General features: G+C 44.9%; 1 protein-coding gene across 1 annotated transcript in view; it reads right to left on the bottom strand.

Annotated features, from left to right (window-relative positions):
* The window catches only part of LOC143998165 (vomeronasal type-2 receptor 26-like), a 127408-nt gene extending 113123 nt beyond the window's left edge, over window positions 1-14285 (bottom strand). The window contains exons 1-2 of the mRNA XM_077493897.1: window positions 13854-14285; window positions 10453-10741 (exon numbers count right to left, since the gene is read on the bottom strand). Of these exons, the coding sequence (XP_077350023.1) occupies window positions 10453-10741; window positions 13854-14113 (549 nt within the window). The 5' untranslated portion in view covers window positions 14114-14285. The remainder of the gene's footprint in view (window positions 1-10452; window positions 10742-13853) is intronic.
* Window positions 14286-18507: the final 4222 nt, after the last annotated feature.

Below are 18507 nucleotides of genomic sequence, written 5' to 3'. Positions count from 1 at the left end.
CACCTTTATTTTGAGTCATGTGTACCTGACTATTAATGTTTAAAATTTCATAAAACATTTATATGAGTATTACTGTGTAGCAAAAGAACTTAGACTATGTATCTTTTTACATGTAATTAATACACTTTTAATTTGTTGTATGATCAATAAAAAACTTTTGACAAGGAAAAAGATAAATCCTGTGTGCTCTTTGGAGTGTTGGTGATGTGGCGCGAATCAGGGGGATTTTACGCATATTTTCTGGACTTGTCCATATATAGATATCTTTTGGGTGGAAGTGGTGGATCTATTGAACTCTATAACTTCTGTTCCCTTGTCTGTCTGTCTACTGGGCCTGATAGAGACTATTCTTCCCATAGTGTCTGAGCGAGTGTTTGCTAATATAACATTATTTTACGCAAGAAAAGCTATTGCGCCGCATTGGAAGAAATCTCGGTCCCCTGCGCTCTCATATTGGAAACAATTGGTAAATAATAATCTTCCATTGTATAGAGATACTTACATGAATAGGGGTTGTCCTAGTAAGTATGATGAAGTGTGGGCAAAGTGGCTGGACAAACCGTATACAGCATTGAATGCCCATGGGGGCCATTGTTTATAATATGTGCATTCCCATATGAGAAATGTTTGGGGTCATTGGGGAAAGAAGGAACTAATGTTTACTTTAAAAAACTTTTGCTACTTTTTTTTTCTCTCTCCATTGGATTAATAATTATTATATTGGATTTTGAAATTGTATTATTATATTTTTGGTTCAGTGTGTATGATGTCTCCACTGTTGGCGCGCAAACTGTGGGTGGTGTTGGAAAAAGCCAGCGAGTTGCGTGACCAGAGGAACCAGTGGGTGGAGTCTTGCCTGTTTCTTTTCCCTGCACGAGGCACCCCGTGAGTGTGTCTTAGGAGAAAGAGGAAGTAGGTTGTGTCCTGTTGCGGAAAAAGTGAAAATGTTCCCAGTGCCAGGGACATCGTCCATTATGAGACCCAGGATGCCTTCGGTGGGAAATCCCACGAGTGTGAGACATTGAGGCCCTTGGAATGCTCTGCGGAAAGTGTGAGGGACAGGTCGCAAGTCCCCGGCCGTTTGCTCATTGCCTGCGGTGTGGAGAATACCCGTTCAAGGTGGAACAACCCATCGTGCCGCCTATGGCGTACCGCATAGACTGGGCCACGGGCGTTGCCACTGAGGAGTCTATTGTCCCGGAGGGAGATACTGTCACTACTGTTACCGGAGGAACTACTCCGGATGTCATGGACACAACTTCATCCACTGTCACCACCACTACCGTGCCTGCCTCAAAGAGAGTGGGCTATGTCAAGGCCTCCTGCGGCCGCAGTAGAGGCCCATCCCAGACTTTACCCGGATCGGATCAGAGAAAGGAGACCGTTTCCCGAGAAGTCCGCCACAGTTACCGGTGAGAAATCTGGGGAAATTGTGTTAAGCGGGACTGTACATAATTATTTGCCAGCGGAGAAGTTGGGGGATGCGGAGATACATTCCCTCTCCGATGTTGGGGGTGACGATCTGTTTGAGACTTTGTCCCAGGAGATGTTGTGGGCAAATGAGGATGATGTGGCCGCAGCTTGCAGTGTTTCCGGCTGGTTAGCCCTTAATTCGGGGAGTGCATCGCCTCGGGCGGGAACCCCTACTACTATAGATTTGACTTTGCCAAAACCTGTAAATTTACCTGAGCCTAAGAAAGCGACATTTGCATTAGTGCGAAAATCACCAAATTCCTGTGTGCCTCCCGGGGATGGAAGTGCTCGAGCCCTGCCCAGGCTCGCACGGTCCCAGCGGCTGCTGAATAAGCGGGTGGCAATAGAATATGGACTGCCGTTCCTAAGGAGATTATGAAGGAAATTGAGCAGAATCGAGAGGACTGGTATGCAAGTGATGTATGGGACTATCTAAAAGTGCCTAAACCATTCCGGAAGAAAGTATGTTCCCCTGATATGTATGAGTGGTTCACTGGATGTCTCCAGCATTGGAGTTTTGGGAGACATATTTACACAGACAAAGTTGTTAATTGCCGACCAGGAAGGGACAATGTTGTCTACTTCATCACTACGGTAGACGCTCAGGGGAAAAGACTGACTTTGCCTGACCCAAGTTTTTATTGGTAGAATAACTATCAGAACTGTTTTTCTTGGCTCAAAAGAGTTTTTTTTTTTTGAAATACAAGAACTGTGGGGTTAGCTAGGTAGAGCTAGGTTTCCTAAGAAAGCTTCCTGTCAAGGTCATCCACGGCCACAGCAATTGTTTTAAAGAAGTACTTGCGGGGGGCGTGGCTTAGCGGTGAATGTAGCAGGAAGCTTGCTCCAGCAGCTTCGTCGGCCATCCGAGCATTCATCCTGTCCCCACAGTTACTGGGCCACGTAGCCGCCCCACAAAGACCCGACAGCAACCGGGAGACACTCAGGGTTTGTTCGGTCACGAGTTTGCAGCCGCCACTATGTCCAGAAGACACACAGGAGGCAAATCTCAGACGGACATGCAGGGCCAAGATGGTGCCGGCTCCCGCCACACAGCCAAGGACACATACAAGGAGGCAGCCCAAAAGTTTCTGTTCGGCGGTCGGTCCTATAAGGACGCCCTGGCCGGCCAGCCTGCCATCGGGGATTCCATGGGGGGATCACTTGGAGAGGATGATACTGTCCCCCTGAAGGATACAGATGGTCTGTTGCCCTCATGGAACACTGTGAGTACTCCTAGAAGTAGTTCTGCTGGGCCTCAGATTAGCCCCCCCAGTGCAGATGACACAGAACCCACACTCAGAGACATACTCACAGCAATCACTTCCTGCAATATGTCCATAAATGCCCTGTCTACCGAAGTTAAGGGTGTGAAGGCTGAAATATCATTCGTACGCCAAGACATGCAGAAACTTAGGGAGAGAACATCTGCACTGGAGGGTAGACTCAGCACAGTGGAAGATGACATGGCACCAATGCAAAGAGATCTGAAGTTTAATTATCATTTAACTGAGCAGCATGCAATGCATCTGGACGAAATGGAAAATCGCATGAGGCGCAATAATGTTCATGTCCTGGGCATCCCGGAGAGGGCCGAGGGTAAAATCCCAATGGATTTCATAGAGCAATGGCTGATATCCACATTTGGAAAGGAGTCCTTCTCCCCGCTCTTTGCAGTGGAACGGGTCCACCGGGTACTTACTGCCCCCTACCCCCGGGCAATCATCCTAGGCCTTTTCTATTTAAGTTGCTCAACTATAAGGACAGAGACGCGATATTGTCCAAAGCAAGATCCCTATCTGGCAAGATGGCGATTGATAACTCCAGAATCTCACTGTTCCCTGATTTTTCTGCAGAGTTGCAAAAACGGCGCGCAACATTTAATGATGTCAAAAGACGGCTAAGAGATCTAAATGTGCAATATGGCATGCTATACCCTGCTCGACTTCGAGTGATGGCCCTTGGAATGACCCACTTTTTTGAACGCCCTGCTGTGGCTGCACAGTGGCTGGATCGGGAGGACAGGGCGCTTAAAGACGATAGACAACAGCGCCCGGCCTAATTCTGTGCGTACTTTATCTCTGACAAGAATGGGACACTCTTCTGCAAATCCGGCGGAGACGGGAGAACTTTGATTTTTTTTTGTACTGCAAGTTGTCCCATGTTGCTGCTCACTGTGAAATCCCACTCACCAACTAGAAGTCACTTCTAAGAGTGTTTCCACTGCCTTCCCCCCTCCAGGGCAGGAGACCTGGAGGTCGTTTACTCTGCAACCCAAAAGGCTGAGAGCCTGGTTGGCTCCTCAGCCGTCAACGTTCTTACCGGGCCCTACCCGGTTGTTGTTCCTTTCTTTTCCTTTTTCCCTTTTCTTTTCTTTTCCCTCAGAATACCATGGGACTACGGCTGCCGACCCGAAAGGCCTGCTACTCATCTGCGACCTTCCATCAGAATGGACATTTTTGGACTGGCTAAAGGTATTTCCAGTATCCCAAAAGCCAGGTGTATCTCAATTGTTCCTATACTCTCTCATGGTTACCCTATGCATTGTTTCCCTGGGAAAGGATACCAGTGTGGTCATATCTATACTCATAATACGTTTAAATGATGGCAACCATTAAGATTGTTTCATGGAATGTTAGAGGTTTAAGTAATCCTATAAAGAGAGTTGCAATATTGAGACACCTTAAGGCTATGGGAGCGGGGGTTGTGTACCTGCAGGAGACCCACTTCCCATCGCATACTACTCCCAGCCTTAACCCCAAAGTATATACTACCCAGTACCACTCTACATACTCAACCTATGCTAGGGGAGTGAGTGTTCTGATCCGTCAAGACACTCAGTTTACCTGTTCCAGGGAGCTTATAGACTCAGAGAGAAGGTTTATCTTTCTATTATGTACTGTCTCCCATATGCAATGTATCATAGCAGGCATATATATATATATATATATATATATATATATATATATATATATATATACCACCCCCTTACTCGTCTGAAATCCTTAAAACCTTGGCCAGGTTCATGGTGCAGTTCCCGGGTGTACCGCTGGTAGCAGTGGGCAATTTTAATAACTATTTGAACCATGTTTGGGATGAACTACCGGTGCCGGCTGCTGCAAGCATCCATGGGGGGGTACAACCCCCTTTGCGGGCCTGCTCAGGGAACTCAATCTAATGGATGTGTGGCGTTTGCACCATGCACATACTAGACAGTATTCCTGCTGTTCCGCGACCCATGGAAGCCTGTCTAGGATTGACCTGGGACTGGGGAACGCTGCTCTCCTTCCACTGGTTGTGGATTTGGGTTATGGAGACAGGCATGTGTCAGATCACTCCTCATTTTGGGTAGAGATTAAACTGCCCACTAACACCAAACCCAGAAGTTGGAAGCTTAACCCATTCTGGCTCGCATTACTCCCTTCCCCTGATCCGATTAGGGAAAGACTTAAGTTCTTTCTTCAAGATAACCTAAATTCAGTTTAGTTGGGAATTGTCTGGGATACCACCAAGGCATTTTTACGGGGCCAATTCATCACGGAAATTAATAGAATCAAAACAAATACTAAAGCCTGGGAAGCAGAGGTTTACAGAGTACTTAGGGAATCCGAAAATGCTTATATTGCCGACCCCACGGAGGACACAAAAAAGGCTTGGCTAGGGGCGCAATCCATGTCTAGCCAATTGGCTCTACAATTAGCTGAAAACAAATGTTTTTTCCTACAGCAGACTCACTTTGAGGAGGTAGGGGCCACTGGGCACATGCTGGCCTTGCTAGTGCGGGCTCAAGGATCCACATCCATGGTTCCCTCTCTGTGTGATGCACAGGGTGTGAGCCAAACGGGCACCTCTGCAGTGCTCCAAATATTTCACTCCTTTTTTGTAGACCTATCTAAAATACACCCCAGTGAAGCTGACATAACCAGTTTTCTCGATGGGTGTGTGCTGCCTCGACTGTCTGCCTCGGATGCGGTGCTATTAGATGCACCACTGACAGAAGATGCATTGGCCTTGGCTTTGGCACAAACCCATAATAATAAATCCCCAGGGGCCGATGGCATCCCATCCAAGGTATACAAGCGATATGCTGACACACTATTGCCTATGCTCCTGAAGGTATACAATAGGGCGTTGGAAGACGGCATATTGCCGGACTCCATGAATGAAGCAATCATCATAGTGCTCTTGAAACCGGGTAAAGAGGCCACTTCCCCTGATTCTTACAGGCCCATATCCTTGCTTACGACTGATGTTAAGCTCTTGGCCAGGGTGCTGGCAACCAGACTGTCCCATGTAGTACAACAACTGGTTCACAGAGACCAATCGGGATTCATACCCACTAGATTCACAGCCCAGAATATCAGGTGCCTTTTTCTGAATATCCAGATCCCAGTCGAGAATCCTGGCAACCAAGCCATTCTTTCATTGTACGCAGCTAAGGCCTTAGACAGCGTCGAGTGGCCTTACCTGTGGAAGGTTCTGGATCGGGTGGGTCTTGGAGACAATTTTATTAGGTGGGTCAAGTCGTTATATGCCTGGCCGTCTGCCAGACTTAGGGTTAACGGTGAATTATCTGAACCTTTCCCACTGTTCAGAGGCACTAGACAGGGGTGCCCATTGTCGCCCCTGCCGTTTGCCTTGGCACTGGAGCCACTTGCCGCGAGGGTGTGGGGAGACGCTGGGATTTTAGAATTCCGGCGAAGCACAGGGACAGACGTGTTATCTTTATATGCTGACCACACCCTACTTTATCTGGGGGACACAGAGGGCTCGTTGACTGCGGTTATGAGTCTGATTAACAGCTTTGGTACCCTATCCGGCTTTTCAATTAATTGGAACAAATCGGTATTAATGCCCCTAGACTTAATGACTAAACCTCTGCCTGATTGTGCATCGATGATACAGATAGTAACCTCTTTCCATTACCTGGGTGTACAGGTATCCCCTGATATATCTCAATACATATCCCTTAACCTTGTCCCTCTATTGAATAAAGTGGTGGGAAGAGCAAACCTTATAAAAATGGTGTGGGCGCCACAACTTCTGTATATATGTCTCAACTCCCCAGTATGGATCCCCCGGCGCTGGTTTAACAAAATTGACTCTCAGTTCAGGGAGCTGGTGTGGCGTAAAAAATCAGCTAGAATTAGCCTGTCCACCCTGCAATACAATAAAGAGAAGGGGGGGTTTGGCAGTCCCGCATGTGAGAGCCTACTTCCTCGCCTCTCAGTTACAACAACTGGGCGGGTGGGGTTTGGAGGACTCATCAGACCCAATCCGTAAAATCTTAAGCTTAGCAATAGATCCCCATGAAGAAGTCACGTGGTATGACATAACGCGTAGGGAGTGGCCGTAGGACGTACCGGAAGTAGAGTAAGACTGGCGGAAGACGCCACGCCACCATCTTTATTCACCTTGCTGTGCTGTTTTATCTTAGTTTTAATGTGAGAGTCTCTGGTTTATATTAAATAAATTGATCCTTTAACGTTACATACTACACCATTGGAGCCTCCTTTCTCTCTCCCTTCCCCTCTCCCCTCTTGTTTTGAGCCATACACTATGGAATACATCCTGGGATTAACAGTATAAGCATCTATGCTAATAATGGCCCTCTAGTGGCTGAATGAGGTATCTACATCTTTTATCTGGATTTCCCTGATGGCTGTCTATGAGGAATGAAATGGGAGACCCCCTGTGTTTTTTGATGAGCCTGTTTTCTCTGTCTTAAGGTGAGAGTTCTGGAAGCCCTGACTGTCCTCTTCATTGTTTTTTTCATCATCTTTTTCAACATTTTTTGGTGCTTATTTTTATATGGACTATTTATTTATTTTTATTTGATTTTTTCACATGTTGTTGTTGCACTTAGCTAATTTTGATTTATTTATATATTTATATATATAGTAGTGGCATCATTTGCGCAGGACTCTTTTCTCCGTTAGCAATAGATGACTCTCCCGCATTATCCACGTTGGAGACAGGATATATGCATCTGCACAAGGGAAGTCCTACTATAGCTCTACTGAGAACACTGTGGAAACATGTCAAGCAATTGTTGGGCATAAAAGGATTTTTGCCACTCACCCCTATATGGAGGAACTCAAACTATAGGGAACTACTAAAACTGAAAGGGTTTAGGAGCTTGGAGGCAGCTGGGATCCAGTATATGATGCACTTGTATAGAGGAAAAGTTCTTAAATCATTTACGGACATCCAGGCAGAATATGGCATCCCACGTAAGGAATTCTTTAAATATCTGCAAATGAGGCATGCCCTGCAAATGCAATCTAGGATTACGTCACTTTTACTGACTGACCATACTATTGTGCAAATGATTATGATGGAGAAGGTAAAAAAGGGGATGATTTCCAGAGGATATAATCTCATACTAAATGCGCTGCAGGACCCAACTTGTTTACCCTACAAACGTGGATGGGAGGGGGATATCGGCCCAATTAATGGGGGAAACCTGGAACCTTTGTCTTATCTCTGCTCCCCTGGTGTCAGTGTCAGCCTCACAAAAACTACCACACTTATATTTATTACACAGGGCCTATAGAACACCTGTTAAACTTTACAAGTGGGGATTGCGAGATACGCCTCTTTGTCCAAAGTGTAGGAGAGATCATGAGGATCTCTTACATATGTTCTGGAAATGCCTGAAACTTTTCTGATATTGGACAGGGGTCCTAGAGGTAATCTCTCAAGTGTTTACAGTGGTCATTCCTAAGACTCCCGTGGTATGCTTGTTGGGTGCCCTGGATGAGGAGAAGCTGGCACCAGCTGCCCATACAGCGATAATTTGGCTACCTTATATAGCTCGAAAATTGACAGCACAATTCTGGATCACCCCCAGGGTCCCCACCAGGCATCAATGGGTTGACCGTGTAAACGCAATGTTAATTAGAGAGAAACTGACATACCAGCATAGAAATGTGCCTCAAAAATTCTACACCATGTGGCGGGACTGGTTAGAGGCCCGGGGCTTGCTCCTCATCAGTTGGTCAAATATAGATTATTACAGGGGTAACAACCAACTTGGCATGGAAATTTCTATACCCCCGGCTGTCTATACGATCACTATAGAACGCAAGGGAAGGGGGGGGGGAAGGGAAAGGAAACAGACAAAAAGAGAAAACAAAAGTTAATATTAGACTGTGCAGCCTGAAATGATGTTCTACGATCACAAGGCTTTGAGAATTGATCCCACCCCTTATCGCAAACCTAATGTGTATTCTGAACGGGGGTTTTTTTTTTTTTTTTTGGTCTTTCTCCCTTTTTTTTTTTTTTTTTTCCACTGTTACCCTTTTGTTTTCTTCTCGATCCACAGAGCCACTAGTAATATAAAACTCTTTCTTATGACTGGATGTTCCCAGTCAGGTTACTGTAACTTTTATACTAGTAGTCGAAAGGTAAATCTAAGCTGTGAGTTTTGTAATCTGTTGTAATACACTGTGCTATACCTGTGTTTGTGGTAATGTGGTATTTCAAATAAAATCTTTTCTGATTTAAAAAAAAATAAGTACTTGCATTTCATTACTCTTATCACTAGGTGGTGTGGGTTTTGCACAAAAATGTTTGGTCTCTTGTACACTAGCATGACAATTTCCAGCAGTAAGGAGAGAGAGTCTCATTGTCTGATGAGGATGAGACTCTGCCTTCTAGTAATATAGGAGTAGCATATGTTTTACTGTTCTGTTGTGTGTTTGTTTTTTTCTTTCCAGGAGTCACCAAGAGCATCTATCAAGCTACCAGAGAGTGGGTGGTGTAGATAGTCAGGAATTGGGTTGTGTAACATGTGACTTGCTTGTGTCAATTGTTAATAATATTACATTGTTCAATGTTTCTTTTGTGTGTTTGCTTTCCATTTCCCATCCCCAACCTTAAAGTTCAGGTACTTCATTTTTCTAGGACTGAAAGTGTTTTTTTCTTTCTTTCCCACACGATGAGGACATCATCTAAATGGGAGGGGGGAGTATGTAGCGCCGGCTCCTGATGAGCATGCGCTATATGTTTTTGAAAATTAATATTTCTGAAACCACAGTTGGGTTTTAGGGCTAATTGTGCTAAATTATGGTTTCAGTACCAATCTGGCTGGAGTTCTCCTTGACTGCAGGTGTCGCTGTCACCGCCGATAAGTGGTTAAAGCGCAGTCTAGTTGGGTGTATTGAGTGCCACGTTACTCACAATACTCAGGTACTCACCTACACTGTCAGTCAGGTTTTGCGGTTTGTGTCTCTGTGTCGCTCTGCACAGCCTCCTCTATAATCTGACACTAGTAGTCAGTCACCTTCAGTGCCACCGCTTCACTGATCAGTCTCACACTCTCCCTCCGGTCTGCCCTTCACTTACCCACCACCTCTCCCTGTCAGCCTTCCACCTCCAGGTCCCGCTGGATGTTCTCCTTCCTCCTCTGTCCACATCTGTGGGGCGATTACTGTCCCTGGTTACTCCCGCTCCACCACCACAATGTTTCGCTCTCCCCCCACTGTAGGTCCCTGGGTCACCCACTTTCAATCTTGGTCAGGGAGGAGTCTGGTCCTCCGCTCTCACACTGCCTCTCACGCCGTGCTGTCCCAGCAACTGACTATCGCGCCAAACAAACTCTGCAACAGCACCACCTAGCTACTGACAGTGTTACTCAACCTTTACAAGCTTCAATATGGGTGTACCATGTAACATCATGGTCAGTTTTTATTAGGAAAGCAGAGGGACTGCCTGGAACACCAGGGATTTCACACAAAGGAAGCAATACAGAGAGAACCAGATACATTTTTCATACCGGTACATGGTACAGCAGGCACATATCAGGAATGGGAAATATTGGAGTAACATATTCTTTAAACAAATGGCACAACTTTCTGTTCATTTTGACCTGCACTTATTCTAGAACAGGAAAGCTACAAAAAAAACCACCTAGATTGTACTAAGCCATCTATTGGACCCTCCATGTTACATACATAATATAATGAAGTGATTATTTACCTGTGTATACCGATACAGACTAAGTAACTGGGCCAACGCCTGATTTGTATTGCGAGAGCTGTCACCAATAAAACCAGACACTTCTCCATATGGTTTACAGTAATAGTTAGGAGCGTCCTTTCTTCCAGACAATATCTTTATGGTATATCCCAAAGTTTTCATTGGATCATTACATGTACTAACTATATAATAGCCCAGGGTAATATTGGGCAGAAAATTAGGGTCATTGTTAATATGATTGACAAGTAAAATCATCGCAAAGATGCTTTTGTACTCTTCAAGGTCAACACTGCAAGATATTGAGAGGTTTTCATTCAATAATAATTAAAAGTTAAAAGACAATTGCAGAAAACTTAAATTACAAACAGTAAACTGCTAATGATATCTGGTAAACATAGTAACTTTTAAAAATTTGGAAATCTCTATTGCTCAGTGTCCTGGGGGTGAGCAGTGCTGGAAGAGGAGTGCAGGAGGTGCAGAGATGAGCAGTGCTGGAAGAGGGGTTGCAGAAGAGGGAATGAATGAGCAGTGTGCAGGAGATGCAGAGGTGAGACGTTTTGGAAGAGAGGGCATGAGGAGCAGAAGAGAGGAATTCTAGATTAAAAGTGCTGGAAGAGGGTTGCAGGTGGTGCAGGGATAATGCTATGTCCAAAAAAATCTACACCAGCGAAGAGGCGTTCCAAGTTCTGAGTAGGAAAGATGCGAGTAGCGAGGAACTCATTGTCAGACTCTGATTCTGAATATGAACCTGTAGACAGCCTCAGTTCAGTATCTAATTCAGAAGAAGAAAGGGTTCCAACAAAAATGATGAGGCATTTTGAGGAGCAGCAGGCTACCACCAGCAGCTCTATACCTCCCTGTGACATGGCTAGGACTAGCAGTGCAATTCACCAAAGTGAAAGGCCACCAAGGATTATGGCCCATATTGCTGTAGCCCAGACGTACTTTTTAACCTTTCGTGGCTACCTTCAAATTCAGGAACACCTATAATCTTCATATTCATAGTGCAGCCAGGCATTCAGGCAGAAACCCACAATTTTACTCCCATTGACTTCTAATTTATTTTTCACAGAAGATTTTTTTTTTTTATTCAGTTGTGGACCAATGCAACCTTTATGACCAGCAGTATATCACCAAAATCCCCAATGCGTTTGAGTGGAAACCCCTGACAATTCAAGAATTTAAAGTGTTTCTTGGCCTCAGACTAAACGTGGCACTTAAAAAAAAAAAAGAACTGCAGGCTTATTGGTCCACAAATCCCAATAACCATATATGCCAATCTATTCCGCCACTATGTCCAGAACCCGCTATAAAATACTAAACAATAAAATCCAACGACTATCCCTGTGCCCGGGTATGACAAACCCTGTGCCCAGGTATAACAAACTTTATAAAATTAGGTCACTGATCAATTATTTTAACCTAAAATTTTCTCAAATATATTGTCCTGACAAACATATGTGTCGAGGAGTCCCTTGTTCATTTTACCGGGAGGCTGGTCATAAAACAATACATTCCAAGTAAATGGACCAGATACGGAGTGAAAATATACAAACTCTGTGAAGGGGTCACATGGGTATTTGTACAATTTCCAAGTTTATGGAGGAAAGGACAGTCAGTTGGATCCCCCTGATTGCTCAAACTTTATGGGGACCAGCAGAAAAATTGCCCGGGACCTTGTATAACCCCTCTTCAAGCAGGGGTACCACCTTTATGTGGACAACGTTTATACAATCCTGAAAACAAAAATGTTTGTGTGAAGTGTAAAAACTGCAATGATCTGAGTAACTAAAAACTAAAACAGTGACAGCTGAACTCACTGTATATCCACATGCTAACTAATTCTATGTATTATATAATATTATATCATATTATTAATATTATGTATTATATAATAATAGCTAACAAATACTATAAATAAAACATGTCGTGCTATCAATATAAAGTGCTAGTGCATCAATACTTCAATCAAATGATAAAGCAAATAAAGTGTTTAAACAAACATGATTATGTGCAAAAATTGACTCAGAAACATCCAAGTAAAATTTATATAGGAAAAGAGCTCAGTGCAAAGCAGTCCATCAATATATTCTCAGTGCCGACAGTCCATAAATGAATGTATGCGACTCCCAAATCCAATGATACTGTGTGTGTATACACCCCTTCACACCCGAGTGCGCACCCCGCTCACATGCCACTTACCGATAGGTAAGACCTCAAAGATGGAATATTTTTTTCTTAATAAATGCTGCCATTTTATTTATTTTTTATATTATTTTATATTATTTAGTTGCTCATTTGATTTTGGGCCTGTCTATGTGGCTAAGCTGTAAAAAAAAAAAAAAAAAAGTCCCACATATGGTATCACCATACCCAGGAGTAATAGCAGAATATATGTTGGGGTGTCATTTTAGGTATGTCTATGCTGTGTGTGAGAACTTAAAATGCCAACTTTGTGGAAAAACACACTTTATTTACTTTCATAATTTTCCCAAAAATATTGGTAAAAATTACAACTTCAAAAAACTCACCACATCTCTTACTAATTACCTCAGACTGTCTACTTTCCAAAAAGGTGTCATTTGGGGGGTATTTGTTCTATCCTGACATTTTAGGGCCTTTAAGGAATGATATAGGTAGTCATTTCATTAGGACTGATCAATTTTCAAATATATATACCATAGTTTGCAGACTCTATAACTTCCACAAATACTAAATAATATACACCGATTTGGGTTATTTTCTACCAAAAAAGTTAGCAGAATACACGTTGGTCTACATTTATGAAGAAAGATTATTTATTTGCAAAATTTTATAAAATAAACTAAGAAACGCAATTTTTTTTTTTTAATTTCAGTGTTTTTTCATTTATATAGCAAAAAATTAAAAAAATCCAGCCGTGATTAAATATCCCCAAAAGAAAGCTCTATCTGTCTATAAAAATGATAAAAAAAATTTGAATTTGGGTACAGTGTTGCATACCTGAGTAATTGCTATTCAGTAATTTTTTTCACCAGGCTGACTTACTGCTATACTTTATTGTGAACATCCCTGAATAGGTGTAGATCATACACACGAGTTCTAGAAAGTCAGGACACCTCCCTCCCTCCCTCTCTCCTGGAACAGATGGAACCATCTGCAGGATCCATCTATAAGGATATGACATGACTATTTATCAGAAATCCCAGCATGGCCTGAAAACACAATATTATGGAAGCCCCATGTATTACATGCATATTGGAGAAACACAGACTGGATTCTAATAAGGAGACAATATATAAAACATCAGCAGATACGTTTTGTAAATTTCCATAACGCAATACAATGATAATGAAGACAAAACATTAGATTTATCTTTGTTGGGTTATACAGAGAGAGTGAGATGAGAAATAGAAACTTACTTGTAACACATGGAAATGTGTTTAAAACCATCCCAACCACGTCTTAGTTGAAAAATCCCTGCAGCGAATAGGGTGTGCAAGTGAGCAGAGATGAATCCTCCAAAGATGAAATCTCCCTTCTTGTAATATTCATACTCAAACCATGGCTCTACTCTCTTAATACTACAACCAGATCTCCGGGTCAATACTTTTCCATAGGATGTGATGGGAATGATGAGTATCGGCAGGAAACAGACACAGAAGACCGGAGAACATTTCATGGCACACAGGAGGTCCTCTCAGTCACCGGCAGCTCTGCTCAGAAGTAGATGCAATCACCGGAACTTTATACACATCGGCTGAGACCGACTTACACTACAGAACAAAGAACGGAATAATAGTAACTTCAATCTGAAAATATAATATCTATATCAGACAGTGTAACTGATCGAATAAAGTTAGTTTATTCTTATATTTCACATTCAATGCACTTTCAGTAATTCAGAATTATATTTATTCATTTTCAGGATATACTTCCCAAAATATAACTATACATATATATATATATATATATATATATATATATATATATATATATATATATATATATATATATACACACACTATATTGTCAAAAGTATTGTGACTTCTGCCTTTACACGCACATGAACTTTAATGGCATCCCAATCTTTGTCCGTAGGGTTCAATATTGCGTTGGCCCACCCTTTGCAGCTATATCAGCTTTAACTTTAACTGGGAAGGCCGTCCACAAGGTTTAGGAGTGTCTATGGGAATGTTTGACCATTCTTCCAGAAGCACATTTTGTGAGGTCAGGCATTGATGTTGGACAAGTAGGCCTGGCCCGCAGTCTCCACTCTATTTTATCCCAAAAGTATTCTATTGGGTTGAAGTCAGGGCTCTGTGCAGACCAGTCAAATTCCTCCACCCCAAACTCGCTCATCCATGTCTTTATGTACGTTGCTTTGTGCACTGGTCCAAATCATTTGGTGGAGGGGGGATTATGGTGTGGGGTTTTTTTTTCAGGGGTTGGGCTTGGCCCCTTAGTTCCAGTGAAGGGGTCTCTTAAGGGGTCAGCATACCTCCTCAGAGTTAGGCACAACATAAGACAATACAGGAAGGTTCAAACACTTATTGCCACTCTGTGGACTGTGAACCCTTCCTGTGTATCCAAGTTCCCCAATAAATGCCTGTGTAGCACACTCTAGTAGTATAGGAGCTAGAGTGGGGATTGTTAAAATAGGAAAATGTAGGCAGGCCAGGATGGCAGCCAGGCCTTTTTGTTTTGGTAGAATATGGACTGGGAGTGGCTTAGTGTAGAGCTGGTGACTGCCAGGCAGCATTGCCAAGACCTTCCTCTTCTTTGCAGAGTTTTCTAGAAGATTCTGGAAAGAGAAGAGGAGAGGAGAGGTGGAGCTGCCTGGCGTATTTTGAGGAGCCCTGACCAATCCCCAAATTGGATTGTCAGGGGCAGACCTCCTTAAATACCCAGAGTCAACCCAGCGGAGGAGGAGTTGTTCGGATGGAAGAGCTGGAGATTGAGTGCTAGGCTGTTGTGGCTTTGAGGGAGCTCCCTAGTCAGGGGGGTGACCTTGGGCCTGGTCTCAGGGGTGGATGGGACCCTCTAAGAAAACGTGGAGGTTTCCTAGCCAGGAGGAGCAAGAGAGGACAGTAAGAGAGAGCACCGCCGGGAAAGTCTCCAGGGGGGAACAACAGGTTACAGCCAGGAGGGCTGGTGGGTGACACACAGTCAGGAGAGGACAGGGGAGGCACGCCTGAGAGGACTGGGAGATTGCAATCTGGGATGGCTGCAGAACCAAAGGAGTGGACTGTGGTGGCATAGGCAGTGGAGAGAGAGGCAGCTGCAGCCAGGAGGGCTGGCGGGGCCTGAAGATGTGGTACTGGGCTCAGTAGCCACAAGAACAGCTAGTACTAGAACTTTCCTATTTTTCTACACTAAAGGGGCCCCGCGGTCCATGCCTGCAAAGGGCGGTTTCTAAGGTCTGGCTGAGCCAGTGTCAGGCCTATCAATACAGTACTAGCTGGTCTGGGAGGTGCAAGTAAGTGTTGTGCTGAAGGTGTCAAGAGGAATAGTCTGCAAGCAAGTTTAGTGCTGGAGAGAAGATGGGAGTTAGATATATAGAGAGTGTATATAGTTTGTCCATGCAATGTTCTACAATCAACTGGCCATCTCATACCACCCCTATCCCCATCCAAGTTAATTCCCCAAAATAAAAATACAAAAAAAAAACAAGTACATGGACTGTTCAATGACTCTGAGTGCTTGAAAACTGAATGCCTGGCTGGGCAGGGTGACAGACAGACCATAATGCTCAGCAGCCACTACGGGGGTACCGCTACATTTGGGGGCTCGTCTGGGACATCTGTTCACAGGTAACCTGCAGACATTTCCCCTAGCAACCGAACTTGATCAAGCTAGGGAACTGTACTTTGTTCCACCACCATTGAGGAATTGAACCCGCAAAGGATTTATGTGCTCTGCCTGCTATTCAGTATTACAGCAACAAGTGCAACCAGCGGGAGCTGCCTTCAAGTTCAAATTATTGCTGTCCTGCTTGCCCAGTAGCCCCAACCACATCTGGGATGGACACTTGTGCAAAACCTGCAACTCAGGAACTGTTTTACCATGTGTTGTCACCCGTGGCAACCACGGCTGGCGATCACACCCATGGATTACAAATACATCCAGCAGTCTGCTAATGCTGGATGTCTTGAGTTTGATTACAAATATTTGTAGCGATCTGCTAATGCTGGACATCTTGAACTTTTGCTCCAAATTCCTGCATTGAACAGTAAAGTGTTCCTGGTGATGTCTACTGTTGCCCGGGATGATCAGGGTAAGCCTGCGGGTGCCTACAGGCGTACTGTGCTAAAAGTGTTCCTTTCAGTGAGACATGGGTTACAAACTTGGTTGTTGCTACTGGCAACCACCGGAAGGGTCAGCGGTCATCTAATCTCAGTTGCCCGAGCACAGGCGGTGTCGGGCGACATGCTTGGACAAGTCCTGCTAGTTACAGCATGCCTGCAAACATCAGTTCGTCTAACAAAGGGTTACAGCTGCGCACCTGGGGAGGGATTTGCCTATGAGTTTCGCAGATGCCAGCCTGTCTGGAAGCGAGGGAGCGGCACCATGCCCTAGAGGAGACCCAGCGTTCCCTGCTAGCAGACACCATGAGGCAGAGGAGCAAGATGGCGGAGAGATCGTATGTGTTTCCATCGCTGACCTGGCTGCCTAACATGCAGGAGCAGACACTAGTCAATACTAGTGTCCGGTTGGAGCATCATGGGGTATTTGCCCTCTGGATGATTAATAGGATGTGCTTGCTGTGCCCAGAATGCTAGATACCAACCACGGTGGTCAGTGCCTGGATCTGGTGTGGTCATTGTGGCGAACCGCTCATCGGGCTTGCATAAAGCCAGCAGGAGCCACAGTACTACAATGTGAACCTGCACTCAGGACTGTGTCGTGTGCAGCTGTGGAAATTCCAGAAGGCGGAGCGGACATGGAGTGGTCTCTGAAAGGCGGTTTGGAGTCTGAGTCTGGTGACTGCCCTGCAAACATTTGTGACATAAGGGAAAAGGAGTCTGTTGTGGCCTGCGGCCTGGACAGGGACCTGGTAACTGTAAGGCCGCGTACACACGAGCGGACTTTTCGACATCCAAAGTCCGACAGACTGAGTCCGTCAGACTATCCGATCGTGTGTGGGCTGCAACGGACTTTAGCTTCGCTAAAGTCTGACGGACTTTAGAAATGAAGCATGCTTCAAATTTTCCCGACGGAACTCCGCCGGACCCGGTCCCCTTCGAAAAATCCGCTCGTGTGTATGCTACTCCGACGGACTAAAACCGACGCTAGGGCAGCTATTGGCTACTGGCTATGAACTTCCTTATTCGAATCCAGTCGTACGTCATCACGTTCGACTCCGTCGGAGTTTGGTGTGATGGTGTGTGTCCAAGTCCGTTCGGTCGAAAAGTCCGCCAGAACTCCGTCGGAACTCCAGCGGAACTCCGGCGGAACTCCTTTGGAGGTCTGTCGGACATAAGTCCTCTCGTGTGTACGGGGCATAAGTACTGCCCAGGAACCAAAAGCTGTCCCTGAAATGCTGGTCATCTTACATCAGTAGCATGGAGGAGAAATGGGAGACAGGAGGTTCCCAGGTCCTGGAGGTCCAGTCTGAGGGAGGAGATGTGCCAGACTTTGCTGAGGGAACTGAAGAAGCTGCAGGAGCCCCTATCAGCAGCAGACAACTTTTTGTGAACACACCATCCACCACCCAGACCAGAGCAGCCACATACAGGCAGTGGGTTCAGAGGTCCCCTGATGCCTGTGTCCTGCCCAGAAGAGGAAAGCCCTGAGAACTGCCCAGGTTTTCCAGATTCCAACGGGAGGTTCAGCACAGAGTTGCTCTGCAGTGGGGTCTGGACTACCCTTATGTCCCTCCTGACACTATGGACATCGTGGAGAACTCCCGGGAAGAGCAGGAGGATGACCTAGTGTGGGAGTATCTGCATAATTTATCAGAGAAAGAGCGGTGGTTGTGAAAGCTGGATGATCTGCCAGGAGCCGCTCTGTTTCCATCAGCGAAGAACGGGGCGGCAGGAGGAGATTGCCTGACCTGCATTTCCATGGCTCTCT

The sequence above is a fragment of the Lithobates pipiens genome, unplaced genomic scaffold (genome assembly GCF_037356315.1).
Source record: "Lithobates pipiens isolate NorthernLeopardFrog02 unplaced genomic scaffold, aLitPip1_a1.2 Scaffold_19, whole genome shotgun sequence".
Taxonomy (NCBI): Eukaryota; Metazoa; Chordata; class Amphibia; order Anura; family Ranidae; genus Lithobates; species Lithobates pipiens.
The sequence above is the reverse complement of the archived record's forward strand: the minus strand, read 5'-3'. Positions and strand labels throughout refer to the sequence as shown.